Genomic DNA, 24,552 nt, shown 5'->3' on the forward strand with positions numbered 1-24,552 from the left:
AAATACTGAATCTAGTATTTTACATATTTGGTGGATGTCTTGTCTATCATACTACCAGAAATGGAAGTCTATTTAATACTCCTACAATTGCTTTTTAAAATTTAAATCAGGATATAATAATTACTCCTGTAAATTTTATTTTAGTGTGTTAACTGTAGTCTATAAGTCTGTCAAGGGTACTTATAATCTTGACTGAGTTATTATATTAGCTTACCTTAGAAGTTGTGTATCATCTGCAAATTTTCTTCAACTTTCTCAGCCTTCACCAAAGTCACTGATCAACACAGCTTCTGACAAAAAGAAAAGCTTAAAAATTAATTTAAAAAATCTTTATAGAAATTTCAACGTTTTCCTTATTATCATGTACATAGAATTATAAATTGAATTTCCATCAGAATCATATAAAAATGAATCAAATTAAAATACGAATATCTCCCTACCCCAATTAGTTCAAGTGGCAGACTTTTTAAAAATTAGTACTGAACCAAATAAAAATATTTCATCATTAGGGAAAACCAGTATAAATGTGAAGGGGTGGCTTAGATGAGGGGAACTCTAGCACCACTGACATCTCTATCAGCCCTAACCTTCCACAGGAGGAAACCACCTTATCTAAACTAGTATCTTAAAGGCCAATACAAAAAGGTTGTGCAAAGCTTAGAAGAGCTTTAAAGTGTCACGAAGGGAAGCTTTGAAAGGTTTTTTGCTTTTGACAGCATCATGAAAACCCATGCCTGCTAGATTTTTTTTCTGCTTTGCCATAATTTTAGTTCACATCTGTCACTAATTTCAGTCATCAATGGCAACTTTTATAAAATTTCTATCTCCAACATCAGTATGATGGCGTGTATGTGTGCATGTGTGTATGCTTACATTTTCCCATTAGAAATAAGAGAAAACTTACACTCTCTCCTTTAATACAATGCTCTTGCATGAAGAACGTATAAACAACTGACTTTGGGTCTGCATCTTTATTTTCTGAGCAGCAACTACTGGTTTAAACAGAACATTTAGCTCTGGATGTTCTTTCTTCTCAATATTTGATGTATATCCTGCAATAATGTAGTAGAAAAAACACAGGCTTTGGAATCACATAGATCTGGGTTTAAATCTCAACATCCCTCTTAGGAAAATAATATCACAAGTCTCAACGGGTAGCTGCACGAGCCAAATTATATAGCATATATATAGTGCCCAGCACAAAGCCTGCTACGTAACCTGTACTCTGTTATGTTAGCTGTCCTTCTGTGTAATTTTGTACTTCATTTCCACTTTGCTCAATCTATCAAAGGACTTTCCAGACTAAATTTTCTAAGTCATAGCCCTGATAAACTACTGTGGTTTTGTTCAACAATTAACATTTTGCAACACTTATTTTACCCAACAATAGACATAAAATACTTTAAAAATAGCAATACATCGGCTTCCCTGGTGGTGCAGTGGTTGAGCGTCCCCCTGTCGATGCAGGGAACACGGGTTCGTGCCCGGGTCTGGGAAGATCCCACATGCCGCGGAGCGTCTTAGGCCCGTGAGCCATGGCTGCTGAGCCTGCGCGTCCGGAGCCTGTGCTCCGCAACCGGAGAGGCCACAACAGTGAGAGGTCCGCGTACCGCAAAAAAAAAAAAGCAATACAACAATTATACTACTGAATATACCCCGCTAAGAAGATACAGTTATCCCTTGGTATCCATGGGGGATTGGTTCCAGCTCCATCCCCCCATGGATACCAAAATCCACGGATGCTTAAGTTCCTTATATAAAATGGCATAGGGTTTGCATATATCCTATGCACATTGCACATATACTTTAAATCATCTCTAGATTACTTATAATACCTAATACAATGTACATGATATATAGTTGCCAGTAAGGGGTAAATTCAAGTTCTGCTTTTTGGAACTTTCTGGAATTTTTTTCCCTGAATATTCTCGATCCATGGTTGGTTGACTCTGCAGATGGAGAATCTGAAGATACAGAGGGCCAATGTACAGTCCAAAATCTATGTTCTAAAGTCACTAAAATTGTTGCTTTTCTTGTGTGGCTATGTCACCAAACTTCTATATAGTTATGTAAATTTATTTCCTTTGTAGATTTTTCTTCTCTTTCTACCTTTTTACTTAATTTAATTTTTGAATATGTAAACATACATGATTCTAAGATTGAAACCATGTAAACAAGTTATAATTAGAGAACTCTATCATTGGCACCTTTCCCATTCCTTCCTTCTACATATTTAATAGATTACTCTTCAGTGTCTTTGTTTTTTCCACTTTGTAATATATTCTGCAGATCACCCGATATTGGTACATGGAGACTTTCTACATTCTCCTTATGCCTTCTAGTGAAAAGGGTGACTTGGAAGGGACACCATCAACCTGAAGATTATTCCATTGTTGTATGTACTTTAATCAGTTCCCTATTAATGGGCATTTTGGTTATTTCCAATCTTTCGCTAATACAAGTAATTCTGTTGTGACTAAATTGATACAAATGCCAGTTTATATTTTATGCCTGTGTGTCCTTAGAACAGATTCCTATGTCTGGGTCAAAAGACACATGCATATGTGATTCTGCCAGATACTACTTAATTCCCTCCTGGGCTTTGTGCTTTTGTATGCCCACCAGAAATGCATCAAAGTGCCTGTTTCCCCACAGTCCATAGAATATTTTATATAACTACAGATTTTGGTGAGAAAGGCTTTAGTGTAGTTGTGGTTTTTAGCATAGGTTTCATTTGTATTTCTCTTTGTATGACTGAAGTTGAACATCTTTTATATGTTTTGTCATCTGCATTTTTTTCCATGAAATCTATTTTCATATCTTTGGCCTGTTTTTCTACCAGGTTGATGGTAATTTGCCTTGATTTTTGGAGGTTATTTTCATTAAGGAAATGAGCTCTTTGTGCTGTATATTCAAATATTTCTTCCCAGTTTGTCACTTGTCATTTGACTTTGTTCATGGCATTTTTCACCATGTAAATATTTTTTTAATATAGTGGAATTTATCATAGTTTTAATTTTCTTCTGAGATTGAGTCATAGTTATAAAATCCTTGGCTTACAATTTCATAGACTTTAAATTTGTTCCATGCCTATTTTGCTTTGTATGTTGCCATTGAGAAGTTTGTTGCTAAACTCTTCTTTCTGCCTGGAAGCCCAGAGGTACTTTTCATTATCTTCAAAGTCCAATAGTTTTATTAGGACATGACTTAGTGTTGACTACTTGGGATCAATTTTCCCAGTACACAAGGAGCATTTTCAATACATAGATTTAAATCTTCTGTTACTTCCAGAATGTTTTCATGGATTTAAGTTTAAATATTGCCTCAGCTACTGTTTTTTTCTTCTTAGGAACTCTAATTTTACATATAATCTATATAAATCATTTTCTGACTTTTCACCTTTCTTCATTTAATTTTCATTCTTTTGGCTGTCTTCATATTTTTTCTCAATGCCCCTTATATTCTTTCCATTAGGTATCTTGGACTTCAGCTTCATTTTAAAAGATGATTATTTTTTGTCTTCATTTTGTTTCCTGAGTTCAGTAAATTCACCTTCCATTTCTTCCCTTCTTTTTTTGTCTTGGGGTTCTGAATTTGAGACTTTATCTCTGCAAATGCTTGTTTAAGGGTATTTCAGTTAGGAGTATTTAATTCAGGTAGTTTTCTTTAGCTCTTTAGTTGAGTAAGCTTTGGGGGAGACTTTCCATCAGCTGAAATATTTTGATTCTCATTTTATTTTTTCTACTTATAGTAACCTTATATGGGTGTTGCCTGCCATTTTCTGTTCATTTTGAAGGGTTTCAATTTTCTTAAACTAATTAACAACGGTACATAGACAGGAGTGAGGGATTTGGAAGAAATACTGGATTTTTTTAGTTCAACAGCACCTTCTGTTGGTTTAATAAAGTACAGACTTTTAAAAATCAGTGACTCCTTTTTGGGTGAAAAGGGGTTCATCTATCTTCTATTCTGTTTCACCAAGATCCTTAATTTCTACTACCTCTTCATTCTCTTTACCACCGAGCCTCCAGGTAAATGGTGACCCTTCCAAGTCATTCTGTTGCCAGAAGCAATACCTTTCTGAGATGGCCTCTTTGATCCTGTGTACTTTCAAGTCCCTTTTGTCTAAGGAGTCTTAAACCTTAGTATTTCCCTCCTTAGGGTGGGGTTTTCTCTTTTTGGAGTTATTTTACTTGCATTCTACTGATGCCAGTTCCTGCTTCCTTTTTCTCTGTTCTGAAGTCTCAACCTCACTTGTCACCTCAGCATGGGGTCCAGAGCTGAGTCTGCTCATTTCAGTTTATCTGCCTACATAACCATAATTTGAAATTACATTAGTTAGGCAAGGGTGGTGGTGATATACTTTGCTCTCCTTACAGATCTGTATGGTTTTTTTTTTAAATAAATTTATTTATTTATTTATTTTTGGCTGCATTGGGTCTTCGTTGCTGCGTGCGCTTTCTCTAGTTGCAGCAAGTGGGGGCTACTCTTCGTTGCGGTGTGTGGGCTTCTCACTGCGGTGGCTTCTCTTGTTGTAGAGCACGGGCTCTAGGCGTAAGGGCTTCAGTAGTTGTGGCTCACAGGCTCTAGGGCGCAGGCTCAGTAGTTGTGGCACATGGTCTTAGTTGCTCCTCGGCATGTGGGATCTTCCTGGACCAGGGCTCGAACCCGTGTCCCCAGCATTGGCAGGTGGATTCTTAACCACTGCACCAGCGGGGAAGCCCTGTATGGTTTTTTAAAAGGATGTATGGAGAGATTTGGATTTAGACAGTTGCCACCATCCTACAGAAAACTTGACCCAGGTTTAATTTAAAAATTTTTAAATTATTTTCTAGTCTTATTACATGTGGTCAAAATTTTGACTTTTTATATTTTGGAACTGATATATTCTTTGTGGTCTAATACATAATAGATTTTTATAACTGTCCTATGTGCATTTGAGAAGACATGTTCTCTATTAATGGATTCAGACTTTGATACAAATCTGTAAGATCTACCTTACTGATTATGTATAATAATGACTAATTTTCTTGGTCCACTTAACCTGACATTTTGAGAGAGGTGTGTTAAAGTCGTCTATTATTAGCAGGTTTCTATTTCTTTTTACATCTAGTAGTTTTTACTTTATGAAAACTATTGATGTGTCATTTGGTAAATAGATATTTTAAAAAATCTTCATTGTAAATATAACCGTTAGCTTTATATGGGCTATTTTATAGTATCCTTCATCTTAATGCTTTTTGAACTAAACTCTGCTTGTCTGATACCAAGATGATGAACCTTGCTTTTTTTAAAATTTGCATTTTTCTGATATGTTTTCACTCTTCCCTCTATTATTGTTATTTTAAAATTATCCTTCATTTCTTATGAACTCCTTTTATTATTCATACTTTTTACAACTGTATCTTTTGCATACAGCGATCATTAAGTTGAGCCCATATACATTTATTAATACACCTGATATATTTAGTGTTGTGATAATGATTCATGTTCTATTCATTTTGTGTGTGTGTACAGATAAGTACGTATAGAAAATAAATACATATAGAAAATGTGTGCATATCATTACATAGTTCTCTTTGCTCTTTTTAGGGTATTTCTTTTAGTATTTAGGAAAGTTTTTGTTATTGGGGTTAACTCTATAGTAATATCTTTATACAATACTCTTCATTCCCCTCCCCTCTTTTTAAGATACTGTTATTTAGGAAAGTTTTTGTTATTGGGGTTAACTCTATAGTAATATCTTTATACAATACTCTTCATTCCCCTCCCCTCTTTTTAAGATACTGTTCCCTGCGATTAGCAGTAACAAAATTAGTAACTTCCTCTTCTCCCCCACCATCTAGTTTTGATCACGGGTATTACTTTTATTAGCGTTTTATCTTACACATCTAAGTATACATACTTATTTATAGTATTTTATGTCCATCAGTCAGCTTCAAGTGCTATCCTTTTCCTTACAGCTAATTCCTATGAGGCAAACAACCACTTAATTCTACTTTTCACTTATACTCCCCTTCCCCCCTCCCTTTTTCTGTGGGCTATGCTATTTCTACATCATCAGATTATACAACATTTACATACCATTCTACCACAATTATTCCCATCTTACAATCTTAGTGCTACACAAGATATACTCAGTGCTTACCACCTGACCTCATGTCAAAGATTCTCCAGTCATTTCCTGGTTGTCTGTATATTCTTCAAGAAAGATTCATAGCAACAATATTCTTTGAGTTGTTTCATGTTCATATATGCTTGTTAATGGCCTGAATTCTTGAAGTATAATTTGGTGAGATATGGAATATTTATTTCCTTGAATATTTAAAAAATGTTGCTTTGTTATTATCTGGCATGAAATGTTGCTGCTAAAAAAATCTAATCCAGGGCTTCCCTGGTGGCGCAGTGGTTAAGAATCTGCCTGCCAATGCAGGGGACACAGGTTTGAGCCCGGGTCCAGGAAGATCCCACATGCCGCGGAGCAACTAAGCCCGTGCGCCACAACTACTGAGTCCATGTGCCGCGTCTACTGAAGCCTGTGCACTTAGAGCCTCTGCTCCGCAACAAGAGAAGCCACCACAATGAGAAGCCCGCACACCGCAACGAAGAGTAGCCCCCGCTCACTGCAACTAGAGAAAGCCCCCGCACAGCAATGAAGACCCAACACAGCCAAAAATAATAAATAAATAAAAATAAATAAATTTTTATATTAAAAAAATCTAATCCAGTCTAATTTTCTTTCCAGGTTTACTTGGTCTTTTTTCCATGGGTGCAGAAAGATTTTTTTTCTTTATTTTTAAAATCCAACAGTTCTACAAGAATCCTTCTGTGTTAACTGACTGTTCTGGGTTGAATTCCCCAGATGCACAGTGTGTCTTTCAACGTATATAGACTTAAACCTTCTTTAAAGTTTTCCTGAATTATAGTTCTAATAGTTGTTCTGTTCCACTGCATTGGTTTACAATTTTTTTATCATGGTAAAATAAACAACATAAACAACAATAATAAACAACAAAATAAACAATATAAAACGTACCATTTTTAAGTATACAATCCAGTGGCATTAAGTATATTCACAATATACTTGTTAATGTTACATAATCATCACCTCTATGCTTTGGTTTAACAAAACCAAATACATTCCTAATACACTTATTTTGGCTCTCTTTGTCTTGTCACTTTCTTTTCTTTAAAAAAATATTTATTTATTTGGCTACGCCAGCTCTTAGGCACAGCACATTGGATCTTCGTGGGATCTTTGTTGTGCCATGCGGGATCTTTAGTTGAGGCACGCAAGATCTAGCTCCCTGACCAGGGATCGAACCCAGGCCCTCTGCATTGGGAGTGTGGAGTCTTAACCACTGGACCACCAGGGAAGTCCCTGTCTTGTCACTTTCTTTTGGCCCCTTTTAAAAAAACTTTATCTGTTTGATTTTCTTCAATTTTCTCTTATCTACTCTTTATTTCTCTTATTGTGCTTTCTATGATGTATATTCACTCTTGTGTTCTTTCTAATTTAATCATCATTAGAAATATCCTTTTTTCTAATTCTTTCTGGAGTTCTGCCAGCTCTCATTTCACATCCTTCTATATAGCTTATTCACCTCATCTCTGAGCTCCTTTTATTTCTGATTTGTGTGGTTCCTTCAAAGGTTTCATCTTTCCCTTAATTTCTCTTTGCTTTATTTTGAAATATTTAATTACCATTTTCATCTGCTCTTTGGCCACTTTTTTTCTGGTGTGTTTTGATTATATGATGCAATGCTCCATGGCTCATTTGGTTTTTTTTCTTATGATAACTTAGTATGTAATTATCTCATAGTCCCTTTTCCAATATACTTATATGTTATCCTAGACTAAGAGGTTCGTTCCTGTGTCACATTGTACGGACATACTTCGGTTTTTAAAAATCCATTCCCCAGTTGAGATATCTGGGTTGTTTCCAGTTTTTGGTGATTACAAATACAACTGCTATAAATATTTGCAGAGGGGAGACTACAGGTTTTCATTTCACTTTTCATAAGAAAAGCATACAGCAGTTGTGGGGGAAATGCAAATTAAAATCATAATAAGATGTCACTTCATATCTCATTATAATGGCTAAAATTTAAAAAAAAACTGATAATTCCAAATGCTGGCAAGAGAGAGAAGCTAACGGAGCTCTCATATCTTGCTGGAAAATTTCAATCTAGGAGTGGGATTGCTAGGTCATATAATAAAGGTATGTTGGATTTTATAAGAAACTGTCAGTCTTCCAAATGGCTATAGTATTTGCATTCCCACTGGCAAGATTTGAGTCCTGTTGCTTTGTATCCTTGCCATCACTGTGTTCTCTTCTTTTTCTTTTTGTTTTGTTTTTTGCCATTCTAAGAGGTTGTATAGTGGAATCTCACTGCATTTCCTCAATTACTATTCTATACGTTTCTCATGTAACAAAAATAATGACCATTTTTCTATGTCATTAAATAGGCTGTATCACTAAATACCCTTTGAAAACAATCCTTTTAAAAGGTTGAAATATAGCCTATTGTGATGGGTGTGCCGTAATTTATAAAACCATTCTTCCACCATTAGGTAATTTTTATTTCCAATTTTTCACAAGTACAAAATTACATTGTGATCAAAAAGTTTTGACTCCATCTCCATTTTCACAGAAGCTTCCTAGAAAGGGTCAAAGAGTATACATATTTATGTCTCTGATGCATTCCAACAAATTGCTTTAAGTATTTATTTCTTTAATTACAAGTTAAATACTTTTCATGGAAGCCGTTTGTACTTGTACTTTTGTCACCATGAGTCCATGTCCTTTGCTCATTTTCTGTCGGGTACTGATGTTTTTATATGTTGATTTGTAAGAAATGAATTTGCCAAAAGTATAGACCACACTTCACATGTAAAGCAATATAGGCCTACCTTTGACCTCCCCACTCAATTCTTTATTCTATTTGAAAAATGAAATATACTTCAAATGAACAAACATTTATCGAATATCAACTACATACAAACATGTGTTCATCAGACTCAGGAAGTAGTCTTGCCTTCCAGGGAGTTATTTTGTTTCTCACAAGCTTGTAAGAAGCAAGTACCATTGTATAAAATGCACAATTTGAATACAGCATGATTAGAAGAGATTGTGATTGAATGAAACCTATTTATACTTTAAGAGGAAGTTGAGCTAGGCATTGATTACTTTCAAAAGAAAGTAATTTTGGACAATGTAAATCATTTTTACACACAGAGAAAAGGAAAGTACCAGTCCCTAGGTCTGCAAGTGATAGGCCATGAGCACAATATTTGAGGGTCACAGCAACCCACCTTACTTCTCCCAAATGTAACTGACGGAACCTAACAGAATCATCAAAAGTTCATGAAATCATAACAGAAATGATGAAATTGTTACTTTATTTTGTAAAGATATTAAAAATAACTTTCTAAAACCCAAGGTTGAAAGTAAAATCCTACTCCTACTACCACTTGCAAATATTCTGCCCACTCCCCGCCCCCATATATTTTAGCCTTTAAGTTAAAAGCCTGTGGCATATAATGGCAGGAAGTGAAGCAGCCATCTTGGTCCACAAGATGGAGCTGTATGAGGATAGCAGAGCAACAGGTTAGAAAGAGCTTGGGCCCCTGACAACTTTTTCTAGCAAAGCTACCTGGTCAGCTCATACTTTTACACAGGAAAGAAATAAACTTTTTATTTTATTAAAAAAATATTATTTTAGACCACAATTATTTTTCAGTTTCTCCATCACAGAAGCCAAACCTGTATCTTAACTAATACAAATTTCAAGTTAAGGAGTATGGGCTTTGTCAATCATACAATTGCATATAAAATGTTGTTAAGAAAAAGAAAAGGAAGGCCTAAATTAGGGCAGTGGCAGTGAGAGCAGAAAATGAAGAAAGCCATTTTGGAGGCTAAAGCTACAGATTATACAATTGGGCAAAAGGAGAGGTAAGAATTTGAAGTTTTACATCTGAGCCACTCAGAAGATGCTTATCCCATTAATCAAGATAGGAAACATGAAAGAGGAAGAGTAGTATATAAATTGAGTAGATCGAATTGTCCAAAAGGCTGTGAGAAATGTGTGTTAAGTGCTTAAGAGAGCAGAACTTGACTTTAGAATTAGGGCTCATTTGCACAAAAATGATGGTTTAAACAGCAGGAACAAATGAGATTTCAAAGGGAGAAGTCACAGTAAAGGCAAAACTTTAGTGTTTCAGTTCCCCTATCCTTTAAAAAAAACAAAATAGGGCTTCCCTGGTGGCGCAGTGGTTGAGAGTCTGCCTGCCAATGCAGGGGACACATGTTTGTGCCCCGGTCAGGGAAGATCCCACATGCCGCGGAGCAGCTAGGCCCATGGCTAAGCCTGCGCAACCGGAGCCTGTGCTCCACAACAGGAGAGGCCACAACAGTGAGAGGCCCGCGTACCGCAAAAAAAAATAAAAATATATATATATAATAATTTAAAGTTTACTCCTTTAAGTGAAATATGAATGTCCCATGTGTTTACCTCACAATCATTTTCAGTAGTTAATGGACATTCTCATGATTCAGGCATCCAATCAATTTCATTGATTAGCTGAACACCACAAACTGCAGTAGTCATTTTGATCTTTATATAGGTTTTTTTTGTTTTTCTTTTTTTTTAAATTGAAGTATAGGGACTTCCCTGGTGGTCCAGTGGTAAAGAATCCATCTTACAATGCAGGGGATGCAGGTTCAATCACTGGTCAGGGAACTAAGATCCCACAGGCTGTGGGGCAACTAAGCCTACGTGCCGCAAACTACAGAGACCACATGCCCTGGAGCCTGCGTGCTACAACTAGAAAGAAGCCTGCACACTGCAAGGAAAGATCCCGCATACCTCAAAGAAGATCCCGTGTGCCGCAACTAAGACCCAATGCAGCCAAAAATAAATTAAATAAATAAATAATAAATCTTCTTAAAAAATAAAAATGAAGTATAGTTGATTTACAATGTTGGGTTAATTTCTACAGTACCACAAAGTGATTCAGTTATACATATATACATTTATTATATTCTTTTCCATTACAGTTTATCTCAGGATATTGACTATAGTTCCCTGTGCTATGCAGTAGGATGATCTTTATATAGTTTTAAGTCATTTTTTATTTTTAGTCACATCATTTATTTATTCCCATAATGGACCTTATTGGTTGAATACCAGAAAAATAATGGTGAAACACACCAAATTAAGGAGGAATATAGAAATATTTCTGAAAATCTCAAAATGTTCCCCCAAAGTGACATTTGTATGGTCAAAATTATTTACGAGGCCCAGCAAGGTATTTCTGGTACTTCAAAAATAAATTTAAAAAGAGGAATGATTATTATATGCAATTTAGTACGAGGGGAAAACCTATCACATTTTAATTTTTTTTTTAAATAAAGAGGTGCTTGTATTGTTACTTATATGTGGAATCTAAAAAATAAAACAAAGGAACAAATATAACAAAGCAGAAACAGACTCAAAGATACAAAGAACAAACTAGTGGCTACCAAAGGGGAGGGGCGTAGGGGAAGGGGCAAAGTAGGTGAAGGGGATTAAGAGGTACAAGCTACTAGGTATAAAATTAAAAAGTTACAAGAATGTAATATACAGCACAGGGAATATGCAACTGAGTCCCCCTAAAACTGAGTTCCTCTGCTGAGTTTATTATTAACCTCTCTATCCAAAACTTTATTCCATTTCTTGTCCCACACCTGTTCCTCTCAAGATAGAAGAATATCAAACTAAAGGGGGTACTGAAATCAAACAGGTCCTGGGGGGGGGTCCTCCTGTGTACAAAAGCCCCTCCATTTCCCCCATTTTTTGTTTGTAAAAAATGTCTCTAGTCTTCCAGGCTTTCCCTGAGTTCCAAAGAGCAGGCACAGGCAGTTACTAATTAGGGAAATGAGAGAATGCAGAAACAAAGGAAAAGCAGTTAAACAAGAAAAATAATGGCAGTAATTCGGCAATAAAGCAGAATCCTAGTTCCTCCTCAAGGGATATACATAACAATCTGACAGATATCTTTGTCAGGAACTAAGGCCCCCCACTCACACAGGTGGAGGACAGTGATTACATTCTCAAGCACTAGACCCCAGACTGGTTGGAACCAGAAGATTGATGATTGAGATTCCTGAAATGTCATCCTGCTACCTCACCACCAAGCAATCAGAAGAAAGTCATGAATCTTGCAGCTCTCACCCCCAAATGTTGCTTTTAAAACTGATCCCCTGAAAACCATCCAGGAGTTTGGGTCTTTTGAGCATGAGCTGCCCATACTCCTTCCTGGGCCCTACAATAAATGGTATACTTTCCTTCACCATACCCAGTGTCAATAAATAGGCTTTGCTGCATGGCAGGTGACCAGACTCAAGTTTGGTTCAATAACAAATACAGTCAATATTTTATAATAACTTTGTATGATGTGTAATCTATAAAAATATTGAATTACTGTGGTTTACACCTGAAAATAATATAAGTCAACTATACTTTAATAATAATAAAAAAGAAGTGCTTATAATCACTCTAAAACCTTCACTCATAAAATCTTTTGAATTTTTTAAGTACCAAACACAAGAATTCCAAACAGGTTCTGAGAGCAGTTTTTATTGACTTTTTTATGCTCTATTAGATAAAGAGATTCTAATAAACATTCTGTCACAAAACATATTCATTTAAAAGGTATCATCAAATTTTTTCTTTTATAATTAAACGGTGCGTCACTTGATAATGGGGAAAAAATCTAAATTTGTATATATGAGATTGCAAAAAAAAATAATCTCTAACATATCAATCTAAGTTAAATGACTTTTACTTAGTTACTTAACATTGTTCATGCAAAAGTGATATTTTAAAAAATTTCTACAGATCTTCAGATTATATATTATGAAATCTAGAGAACTGTATTCTTCAAAGAAAAATTTGAAGACAGTTACCTAATTTGTTATTTTAAAATTACATACAGAACATATTTACGCAATATAGTAAATGTAAATGTAGTATTTTGACTTTAAGTTGTGTTAAAAAGAAAATAGATTGGGATTGATATGTATACACTAAATGTATAAAATGGATAACTAATAAGAACCTGCTGTATAAAAAAATAAAATAAAACAAAAAAAATAGAAAAGCAATAAATTTTCTTCAGCAGAAGAGATCGAAGGCACTAATGTTTGGTATCATTTACTGAGATTGTACGCTTTCAAGAAAAAATGCAACTACAGCATTATTACTTGAGGATTCATTTTCATTATCTAAATTTCCTTATAGTAGGATCTCATAAACAGACCTCACAAAAGATTTATGAACCTGTCATTATTACTCACATGTATAAAGTGGAAGCAACAAATAAATTTAGTTCAAACAAATTGAAGGTCAAGTTTTCCAGAAAGCAGGTTAAAAAATTATGTTTCAGTTAGGCTAAAAAAATGTATATATCCATACCTCCCAATTACTGTATGTTTTAAATGTATTCAATCAACAATTACACTTTTGAATGTATGCCAGTAACTATGATATGTGAACGCTATCCAAAAGTTTTTGCAAACATTTACTGAGCAGCTCCTTTGTGTTATCGCTGTTTGTTAGCCACCAATCGCTTACTTTTTTTTTTGGCTACACTGCACAGCTTGCGGGATCTTAGTTCCCCAAACAGGGACTGAACCCGTGCCCCCTGCAGTGGAAGCACAGAGTCCTAACCACTGGACCGCCAGGGAATTCTCACCAACTTTACTTTGATAGCCTATACAGTCCTCCCTGGAAATCCGCCCAGGGTTGGTTCCAAAACTCTCCGCAGACACCAACATTCCTTATGTACATAGTACCTTAGCCATCAACTCACCACTAAATTACTGATACTGAACTCTTGCAACTTAAGTTTTTAAGACTCATGAATAAAAAGTAAAATTGTAAAAGAAAATTAATTTTCAATTATTATTTTACTGCTGTTCTCTTTGGTATTCCTGCCATGGTACTTTTGAGTTGGGTTACCAGTTAACCTTGGATAAATGAAAACTAAACTCAAGGCAATAAGTGTCTTTGCTTTCTTCTCATGAGTGTCAAAACTGCCGAAGTTAATCACAAAATATTAACCTTTTAGCTAGGTTTTCAGATCCGATAAAATTTCCCCTCAAATGAATGACCATGCGTGCATTCTACTTCGATTTTTTAAAATAATAAGGAGGAAAAGGAGGTAATTCCTGTCTCCCTCCTCCCATCCCCAAAGAGCTGAGAAGTTAAGATGCTTTTTCTTATAAAAACCTCTCCCTACCCATGACGAAGCAACCAAGGATGCCAAGGCAAACCCGGAGATTCCTAAATCTTTAGCAGATTGTAACAAGGAAAACCAAAATTTGACAAAATTCTTCCTTCATTTCCACTGTTTCTGCAAAGATCAACTACTTTCTTGCTTTTAAAAAAAGACCACTGCAGGAATGCTGGCTGTACACTTAATGAATAAAACTGCCCTAACGCAGAACCTGGCGCTCACTACTACCAAAAGAGGGCCTTAGTCAGAGGTTAACTACCGAGTAGGGCAAACACTTTAGCAGTCACTCCCTTGCAAACGACAGAAAATGAAGACGTCTCTTTCGAATCTGAGGACAGTCGTGAGGTATCTCCCCCTGTCCCCTTCCATTACCAGCCTTGTTCCTTTCTGAATCAGGCAGTCCATCAGCCAACCTCCTTTGTCAGTAAAGAGGGTTGATGGTCAGAATCTTTTCGAGACAAAGATTATTGGAATAGTTCCCTGGAACCCAAGGTATCACTGTTAAGGCATCAGAGTCCTCGCCAAGCCCCGACAATAACAAACCAACCAAAGCCTGCGCTCCCCATCACCGCCACCATTTATCGCTCTTCCTAGCCAGGGCTGAGACTCAGACCAGGAAAACCTTTCCCTTTCAGGGAAGTAAGAAGGCGCCAGGTCTGTTTCCTCAGGCGCTTCCTCTCCTCCACTGCTCCCTCAGAACACCTCTACATCTTGAGCTGCTAAGTACGCTTTCAACCACCAAGCAGCCCCTTCCCAGACACACCCAAGATGGCTCCAACCACCTACCAGAGGAAACAGCTGAGCCACCACTCCAGCGATGCCGTCCTCTCGACTGCGGATATCCCCATTGGTCCAGCCAGAGAGCGCGAGACAACCCGAGAGTTCTGACAGCCAATCGGGAGACGGCGCGCTCCGGCGCTCCCGCGTTGCCGACGGTACGCGCGCGGAAGTTCTGAGGCGTGGACCCAGTGGGTGTGCAGCCAATGGGCTCCGGGCCAGGTGGTGGGAACCTTCAGTGTCCGACTCCTCCCATTTTGGGTTCGCGTTAGGCCTGGCCGTTAGGGTTTGGGCGGTCCTCCGTCCCTGCTGAAGCGAGGCGGGACTGTTTTTGTTGAGGTGAGGTCTAGTAAATGGTGAAGTACTTCCCGGCCAGAGGGTACCTGGGTCCGTGGGGTCTCGGTGGCGTGCAGTGGGAGAGGAGTCCGACCCGCGGGGGAACCCAGCCTCGCCAACGGAGCGGGAGGCGTGGAAACCGCAGTCGAGCCGGTGTAACCGAGGCACGGTCGTGGTTGGCCCTCCCGACGGCTCTTTCGGCCCAGCACCCGGGAACGCGGCCGAGCTCTCGGCCGCGTGGATCCCAGCCCTTGTCACCTCCCTTCTTTCACCCACGTGCAGTCCCGGGCTGGAGAAGGGACTGCGGGCGCTCTGAGTTCTCAGCCCGCATTCCAGTCTCTTGTCACCCGGTGCACATCTTCATGTGAGGTGATTCCTAAGCAGCTGGGGAACCTGAGGCTGTAAAAAGGGCTGCGGGGAGTGGACTGCAGTCCAAAATCCAGAAGCAGAATTTGATGGTTTAACCACTGACCCATTTCACAGGTAAGACCACACAAACCCTAAATAAGTAAAATCATCTACCCAAGATCACGGACTTGAGGTCAGATCCTAAGAGCTCCTGACTCTCGTTAACCACAATCCAATAAGAAATTATCCCCAACAGGTAGTTAAATAAGGAACAGTATGTAATTGTGCTCTTCGGCACGTGGAAACCTGCAGTGAGCTCTGCATGTATTAATGAGGCGGTAGATTGAAATAATCAAAAAACGGGCTCAAAAATCAGACTGCTTGGTTCCTTAGTTGCTCTCTGCCACTTACAGTGTGGCGGCTTTAGCTTCCTTGTGAGAAAAACGGGCATGCTAATTTATCCCACATGATTGTTAGGCACATTAATACAAACACGTGAAGTATTTAGAAGCCTGCCTGTCACATGTTTTATATGCAATAAATGTTCATTACTGTCATCACAATTAAAACATAACAGGAAATGGTCACAGTTTCCTAAGAGCCTATTTGTAAAAACGAAAAGGAACCATAAAATGAAGCGAAACAGACTATTTTTCTGCCAAAATGAAAAAGAAGGGGAAAAATATGAGCAAATTTTAAAATCCTGTTACACTCTCAAATAACACTGGTTGTCTCTGGATGATGAGATTATGAGTGATTTAAATTTTCTTTGTGCTTTACTATATTTTGCAAATTTTCTTCAGTAAACATGTTTTAATTTTGTAAGTTCAGTTACTTTTAAATTTTCAGAAGGTATGAACAACACTGGTGAGAGCTTTCTTTAAAACGAAGCTATTACTGAGTGTGCTTATATGCTACAGGTGGAAGTATAAATTGGTAGAACATTTCTGGAAGGCAGTTTGGCAATATGCTCCAGAAGGCTTTAAAATGGACAGTCCCTTTTTGAAAGTTATATACTTAATTTTTAAATTAGTGCATTTTTACATTCTCCTTTTATGAAATTAGAACCTTACAGATACAGAGCACAATCCACAATCCATTACCTACCCCCTTCTCCCATTCCACACTCAAGACTTTGATGCAGAGCCTTCAAGTCCTTTTTTACACTTACATATTCTCTGTAGGTGCATATATGCATTTGTAATTCTTAAAAATCGAAGTGGTATCATACTATATAATTTTGTAATTTTATTCACTTGACAGTGTTTTTGCAGTGTAAACGTGTTATTTTATAGCTTGTTATGTTATTTACAGCTCGTTTCTTTCACCTGCTCGATAGTGTTCCAATGTATGACTGAATTGTTCTGTTAATGTAAAATATTTATGTTTGTCTCATTTTCATGTTAAATTATATTTTGTTTGATATGTACTATGTAGCGCATTTTATTTACCATTCTCCTCTTGATGGACATTAGGTTGTTCAGTTTTTCACCTTTCAAACAGTGCTGCAGGGATATCCTTTTATTTGTTTTGCTGTGCACATGTGCTGTTTCTCAAGAATATATACCTAAAAGTGGAATTGCTTGGTTTTAAGTTATGAACATTTTTAATAGGCATTGCCAAATTTGCCTCCAAAATACTTCTACTAATTTACACATCCTACAAAGTATGACAGTTCAATTTCCCTACAATCTAGATCAACATGAGATACTATCTTTGTACTTTTTGTCCATCTGATGGATGAAAATTATACTCATTTAAAAATTTTTTTCATTCTCTGATTACCAGTAAAACTGCAGTATCTATTCATATGTTTATTGACCTGTAATATATATGTTTCTATAATTTCTTTTTTTAAATTGCCCATTTTTCTATTGAATTATCTTTTTCCTAATGATTTGAGGAGTTCTTTTTGCATCCTGGTTACTGTGTATCCTGTATAGTTTTTAAAAATTTCTTTAGAGTCTGTGGCTCTGTCCACTTTTTGTTACCATTGTTAAAAAATGTTACAGACATTTTCTCCCAACTCTTTGGTTGACTTTTAACTTTAAGTTAAAATTTTAAGTTTGTTAGTTTTCAATTATTTATTCTACAGATAGAGTTTTCTCTTCTTTACAATCTTTAGGTCTCTTTTTATTTTACTGTATTTCTCTAAGACTTCCAGTACCAAACTTCCATTGGTGGCAAGTGTCCCCATCTGGTGCCTGACTGCAACGAAAATGCTTCTGATGTTTCCTCATTGAATATGATATTTACTTCTTTGTTTTGGTAGGTAGTCTTTATCGGGTTAAAGAAATTCTCTTTTATTCCTAGTTTGCAAGAGTCCTTGTCTTCCCCACCGCCCCCCCACCACGGCCCCCGGCCCACCCCAGAATAGTTGTTGACTTTTATTGAAATTCTTTTGTGTGTCTTTCTGTATTTAAGGTGATAGTTTTCCTCTATTTATCTGTTAATGTAGAAATTTACATTGAGTAACTTTACAATGCTAAACTTTTTGGGTATTCCTGGTATAAACCATACTTTGGTAACATACTTTTACTCTACCGCTGCATGTTTTTACTTACTATATTTGCTTCTATACCAAGAAGTGCGTTTGGCCTTGAGTTTCTTTTCTTATGCGTCAAGGTTACAGTAACCTCAAAAAAATGTTGAGTAGCCGCCCATATTTTTTCTGCTCTTGAACAGTTTGTATACTATGGAAATTATCCATTCCTTGAAAGTTTTGTAGAATTCTTCTATAAAACTTTTTGGACCTGGTATACTGGGAGTGAGAGATGGGGATGTGTGGCATGCAGCTCTGGTAAGATCTTTAATTGTTTTAATTTCCTTTTTGTACTTATCCCTCTAATTTTTTTTTTCTTTTTTTCTTGAGCCTAGTTGGTAGTCAATAAGTTCAATTAGATATTCATGGTGAATTGTTCTGTCAGTGTAAAATATTTGTCTCTTTTATTGGTTTTCATTATTAACTTCTATTTTGTTTGATATGAATGTTTCTTCTTGTATTTGCTGGTATGTCTCTTTTTCACATCCCTTCATTTCAACCTTTTGATGACATTTTGTGAGATTTAAGTGGGTCCCTTATTTTAAAATATAGCTAGGTTTTGCTTGCAATTTAATCTGAGAGTCTGTCCTTTAATAAGTAAGACCGAACACATTCACCTTTTTTGTGATTATTAACATAATTGGCCTTTTTCTTGTCCTCTTATTTACCTTGCTTCCCATTGTATCCTTTATATCTTATATTTTTCCATTTCTCATTTTAATTGAGGTTTGCCCCAAGGTTTTAATTGAGGTTTTCTTTGTTCTGTTTTCTTTTTCATAGATTACTTTTACATTTTTTTCCAAAGATTTATTTATTATTTTTAAATTTTATTTATTTTTGGCTGCGTCGGTTTTAGTTGCGGCGCGCGCGGGCCCTTCGTTGTCTTGCGCGGGCTTCTTTAGCTGTGGCTTGCACACTCGAGGGTGTGCGGGCTCTAGTTGAGCTGAGTAGCTGCAGGGAGAGGGCTTAGTTGCCCTGCGGCATGTGGGATCTTAGTTTTATGACCAGGGATCAAAGCCACGTCCCCTGTATTGTAAGGCGGATTCTTTACCACTGGACCACCAGGGAAGTCCCTACTTTTACATTTTTAACACAATTATTAAATTTATATTTTCCTAACAAAGTCTGCATTTCGTTTGTATTGATATCCTCCCTACGAAGAACTTAGTATGCGTCTCCTTTATTTTCTCAGATCTTGCAAGAATCCTCTTCCATCCCTCCTTCAGAAAAGAATGTAAATTTCCTATGGTTATATCTTCCAGCAATTTGGTTTCGTCATTAAAACCCATTTTTAATCTGTAATTATCTAGCATTAATGTGTTTTACTCATTTATTTGCTCACTTTTGCTTCTTTTACCTCAGTACTTCCTTCTACGTTAGTTTTTATTCATGAAGTACTTCTTTATTTCTTTCAAAGTCTTTGAGTGTCTGTAAAAGCCTTCCCCCCAACCCCCACGTTGAAAGATACCTTGGCTGAAATAGTATTCTGGATTCAGACTTATTTTCCCTTAACACTTTGCATCTGGCATTTCTGATGAGAAGTCTGAGTACCAGTCTAATAAACATTCCTTTTAGATAATCTAGATTTTCTGAAAGTTTCTGAGACTTTGTCTTTCTTCTTGATATTCTGAAGTTTATCCATGGTTTGTCTAGTGGTATGTATTAAAAAGTTTATCTTGCTTGATACTCAATGGACCCTTACCCACACTAGCCACATTAGTAGGCTAATGTGTTTTCCAGTTCTGAGAATTTTTTGGTCATTATTGCCTCTTCATTCTAGTTATCCCTCCTTTTTTTTCTTTGCTCTGTGTTCTGAGTGAATTACTCAACTCAGTCTCTCAGTTTACTAACTGGCTCTTCATCTGAGTCTATGCTATTATATCTATCTATTGAGTTTATTCAATAACTGTTTTTATATCCAAGATAGCCAATTGGTTATTTTAAAAAATTGTATGTTTTTTCATAGATGAGGTTTCCTTCTTTAGCTCTTTGATATTAAATACAGTATTTGCTTTAAAATTATTTTCAGGATGCTCTATTAATTCTCCTCCTTAATATAAGTTCATCAGTTTGGTAGGCTTGTTAAGTCTTTTTCATGGTGTAGCTTTCTTCATATGTTTGATGGTTCTTGGTTGTGTATTCATCTCCTCTGAGAGGATTTACTCTTCCTTTTGCCGTGGTGTGTTTGTGGTTGGCATTATCTCTGCAACTTCCCATCTGTTTCCTTTCCCCAGAGAGGTCGCACAGACTCAATCTATAGAGAATTCCCTTTTTGTTTTCAACATGACTTTATATTTTTAATTACAAAAAAAATTACCATTTCTGCAGATTTGGTGTGGCAGTGGGAGAAGAATGTATATGTTGACTAACACCTTGAGACTAAAATTGCTGATCTCTTTTTGACCTTTTAGTTCTACCTCTAGGTGTATATCTTCAGGAAATAATCAGATATGCATAAGATATATTCCAGCCTTATTTATTATACTGGAAAAATAGAAATAATCTAAATGTACACTATACAGGTTTATAGTACTAATTATTAACTTATTAAATTTTAATAATTGCATAATTATTGTTTATAATTGTTCATATTACACTAAAGAACATAATAATTGTTCTTTAGTGTAATTTAATATATGGATTATTGACCAAAGTACATTATACAGCCACTTAAAAGTCATATTACAGGAAAACATTAATGACGAGAGAAAGTACAGGATATATTATCAATGAAAGATTATAAAAAATTATACATACTAAAATTCAAAATTTGTTTTAAAAGTATATATAGTGAAAGAATAATAATAATTGCTAGCATTTATTGAGTCCTTTGTAATGTGCCAGGTATTCTAGGTGATTAAGTCTTAACCTCACAACAATCTTTTGAGGTAGTTAGCATTATTATCCCCATTTAAAAAGTTTTTTAAAGTTTTATAAAATGGAGTTAATTTATATTAATTAACATATATTAAGTAGATAGTTCTTAATTTTTCTGTTAATTAACATATTAAGTAGATGATTCTTAATTTTTCCGTAATTTTCCTAATATTGATATTTTACATGTTTTTCCAGTTAATATGTATTCTTTTTTCATAATAGTTCATGCTGCTTTAAAAGATAGTGCTATTGTTATAACAATCTCTTTTTTCTTATATATTTTATTATTTACCAATATGCACCATTCCTTATTGTTTTCCTTACAGAATGTTTCATGCATTCATGGACCGAAAGATGGAGTTGGTTTTTATTTTTAAAATAATATTGTCAATGATCTGATACGACTATATGTATTCACTTGATGAAGATGCATGGACTTGTCATTAAGTTGGACTAGTGATCATTTCTGAAAGTTTCTTCAACCACAATTTCTACTTGAAAATTCAAGTATCAAAGAATATTTGGTTTAGAGTGGTATAATGATGTATTTTCTCTGAGTACTGCAAATTTCATAGAGACCACAGCTGGATTCCAGTTATATTCTACAATCAAAGTGATTCAGTTCTTTGATAAAGTTAATTTCGAAGAATTTTATGTTTGTAAACAACACCAAAAGATGGGAGAAAAAAATGGTAGGTTGAAAAACCATTGTTAAACTTTATGTTTAAAAGTATATAGACTACTTAATGAAGCTGAATTGTGGAATTTTCAAGGTTTTTCTGTGCAAGTAACTTTTCTGAATTAGAAAGAATTAATAGGATTTATAGGACTTACTCTCATGTAGCAACAATTTTGATTGTCTTTATAATTAGTTGTGTATCTGTAATACTAAGTCAGTACCTTAAAGTACTTTTTAAAAATACACTTTGGGCTTCCCTGGTGGCGCGGTGGTTGAGAGTCCACCTGCCGATGCAGGGGACACGGGTTCATGCCCCGGTCCGGAAGGATCCCACATGCCATGGAGCCGCTGGGCCCATGAGCCATGGCCGCTGAGCCTGTGCATCCGGAGCCTGTGCTCCGCAACGGGAGAGGCCACAACAGTGAGAGGCCCGTGTACCGAAAAAAAAAAAAATACACTTTCTTCTTTTTAGAAAACTTACAGATTTACAGAAAAATTGATAGTACAGAGAGTTCTCATATTCTCTGCACCCAGTTCTGCCTGTGTTTAAAATCTTACATTTGGCTGGTACATTTGTTACAATTAATGAACCATTATTGACCCATTATAATTAACTGAAGTCCATAGTTTATTCTTATTTCCTTACTTTATGTCTTTTTCTATTCCAGGATCCCATCCAGGATACATTACATTTACTTATGTCTCCTTAGGGTCCTTTTGCATATGACAGTTTCTCAGACTTCCCTTGTTTTTGTAAGATTTTGTATCCAAGTGTTTGTAAGATGCCCCTTCATTGGACTTTTTTGACTGATTTTTGTTTTTCTCGCGATTAGACTGGGGTAGTGGATTCTGGGGAGGAAGACCATAGAGGTAAAGTGTCAGTTTTATGAAATGATATCAAGGGCGCATGTTACCAACATGATTTCTCACCTGCTGTTGTTGAGCTAGATCACCTGGCTGACATAGTGTTAAGTGGCTTCTCCACTGTAAATTACTACTCTCTTTTTTTCTCCCTTTCTCTACTATACTCTTTGACAGGAATTCACTGTGTGTAGCCCATACTTAAGGAACATGAATTTATGCTCCTCCTCTTTGAGAACAGAATATTTACATTAATTTTTCAGAATTCTTCTGCAAGGGAGATTTGTTTCCTTTCCCCAGTATATGTTTTATTCAATCATTTATTTACATCAGTATGGATTCATGGATACTTACTGTATACTTTGGGTTATAAGCCAGTACTGTTTCATTTTGTTCTTCAAATTGTCCCAGGATTAGGCATTTGGAGCCCTTTCGGTCAGCTTCCTGTCTCTTTGACATACCCCCATCAGTGTAAGTGGTTTTTGTTTTGTTCTTTGTTTTTGGTTTTTAGCACTTCCTTATTTTCTGGTACTATATGATACTCCAGGCTCATCTTGTATATTGGCATAGTCCTAGAATGAGCCATTTCTTGAATGAGCCCTCCTGGTTCCTTTTATTGGAGAATGGTATTACAAACTAAGATCTGGGCAGTAGGTGTATTCATTTGTTATTGGGTTGTCTTGCTTCTGGCCCTCTCAGCTGACAGAGCAAAGTATATATAAATATAATTGTATATACACATATCTATAAATATTTCTATATGTAACCATCTGTATCTGTATTGAGCTAAACATGAGTTTATACTGATGTTTCTGGCTCTAATCCATTACCACATGGATTATTCTAGCTTACTCTCCTTGCTTATCTATAAATTCCCATTATCTGTTATCCATTTATTTAATTGCTCGATTCTAGTATATGTGTATAACAGTATCAGAAGTACTGTAAACTTATTCCCAGGTGTGACACCTCAGTGCTTGTGCAACTTCCTTTTGCCTATAGTTTTACAGAGTCCATTTATTTCCAAAGTTATTTAGGTCAGCACCTTTTCCACTCAGCCCTTCAGAGAGGTTGTGTATACATTCCTTCCTGGGATCCCTGATCTCTTAAATGATATTTTAAAATTTGCATACATTAAGCTTCACTCTTTGTGCTTTCGAGTTCTGTAGGTTTTGACGAATGCATAATGTCATGTATACACCACTACAGTATCATACAGAATAGTTTCACCACCCTTTAACATACTTGTAATATGCGGATTGTTTACAGATTGTAGTACTAATTTCACTGGACAGTTATCTAGGCCAGCGGTTTCAAACTTTCTTTTGGTCTCAGGACTACTTTATACTCTTAAAAGTGTTTAAAACCCCTAACAGCTTTTGTTTATGTGGATAATATCTATTCATATTTACTGTATTAGAAAACTGAGAAGCTTCAAAAATGGTAATTGGCTTATTTTTTTTTAAATAATAAACCCAACATGTTAACAAATTACATTTTTGTGAGACATAACTATTTTCTGAAATGAAAATAATTAGTGAGAAAACCATTGTTTTATATTTTTACAAATCTCTTTAATAGTTGGCTTAATAGAAGAGAGATTCTCAGATCTCCTTCTGCATTCAGTCTGTTGTGATATGTTGCTTTGGTGTAAATGTATAAAGAAAATGAAGCTTCACACAGACAAGAAGTTAGAAAAAGGAAGAATATTTTAATAGCCTCTCAGATAATTATGGATATTTTTCTTTGATACAACTACAAAACTCAACAAGTAGTCATTCCTTCAAGGTTAGTTATAGTGTGGAATCTGAATTCTTATCAGTGAGCTTTTTTTTACAGTTACATTAAAAAT

The 24,552-nt window shown here is 36.0% G+C and overlaps 2 protein-coding genes across 15 annotated transcripts in view; one reads left to right on the forward strand and one right to left on the reverse strand.

The window, feature by feature from the left end:
• CAB39L (calcium binding protein 39 like) overlaps positions 1–15,196 on the reverse strand; it is a 100,304-nt gene extending 85,108 nt beyond the window's left edge. For 3 of the 8 annotated variants that reach the window (XM_033436858.2, XM_049701075.1, XM_033436856.2), the window contains exons 1-3: positions 15,067–15,193; positions 905–1,052; positions 215–287 (exon numbers count right to left, since the gene is read on the reverse strand). The gene's annotated coding sequence lies outside the window, so the exon portion shown is untranslated. Of the gene's footprint in view, positions 1–214; positions 291–904; positions 1,053–15,066 lie in introns of all 8 variants that reach the window. The other 5 variants (XM_004274605.3, XM_033436854.2, XM_033436853.2 and 2 more) reach the window with 3 other exon arrangements.
• Positions 15,197–15,233: 37 nt separating this feature from the next.
• The window catches only part of SETDB2 (SET domain bifurcated histone lysine methyltransferase 2), an 80,991-nt gene continuing 71,672 nt past the window's right edge, over positions 15,234–24,552 (forward strand). The window contains exons 1-3 of one of the 7 annotated variants that reach the window (XM_033436847.2): positions 15,237–15,876; positions 17,867–18,009; positions 21,487–21,852. In XM_033436847.2, coding sequence (XP_033292738.2) covers positions 21,837–21,852 — 16 coding nt within the window. In that variant the 5' untranslated portion in view covers positions 15,237–15,876; positions 17,867–18,009; positions 21,487–21,836. Of the gene's footprint in view, positions 15,877–17,866; positions 18,010–21,486; positions 21,853–24,552 lie in introns of all 7 variants that reach the window. The other 6 variants (XM_049701050.1, XM_004274607.3, XM_033436848.2 and 3 more) reach the window with 6 other exon arrangements.

Source organism: Orcinus orca, chromosome 18, assembly GCF_937001465.1.
Source record: "Orcinus orca chromosome 18, mOrcOrc1.1, whole genome shotgun sequence".
NCBI lineage: Eukaryota > Metazoa > Chordata > Mammalia > Artiodactyla > Delphinidae > Orcinus > Orcinus orca.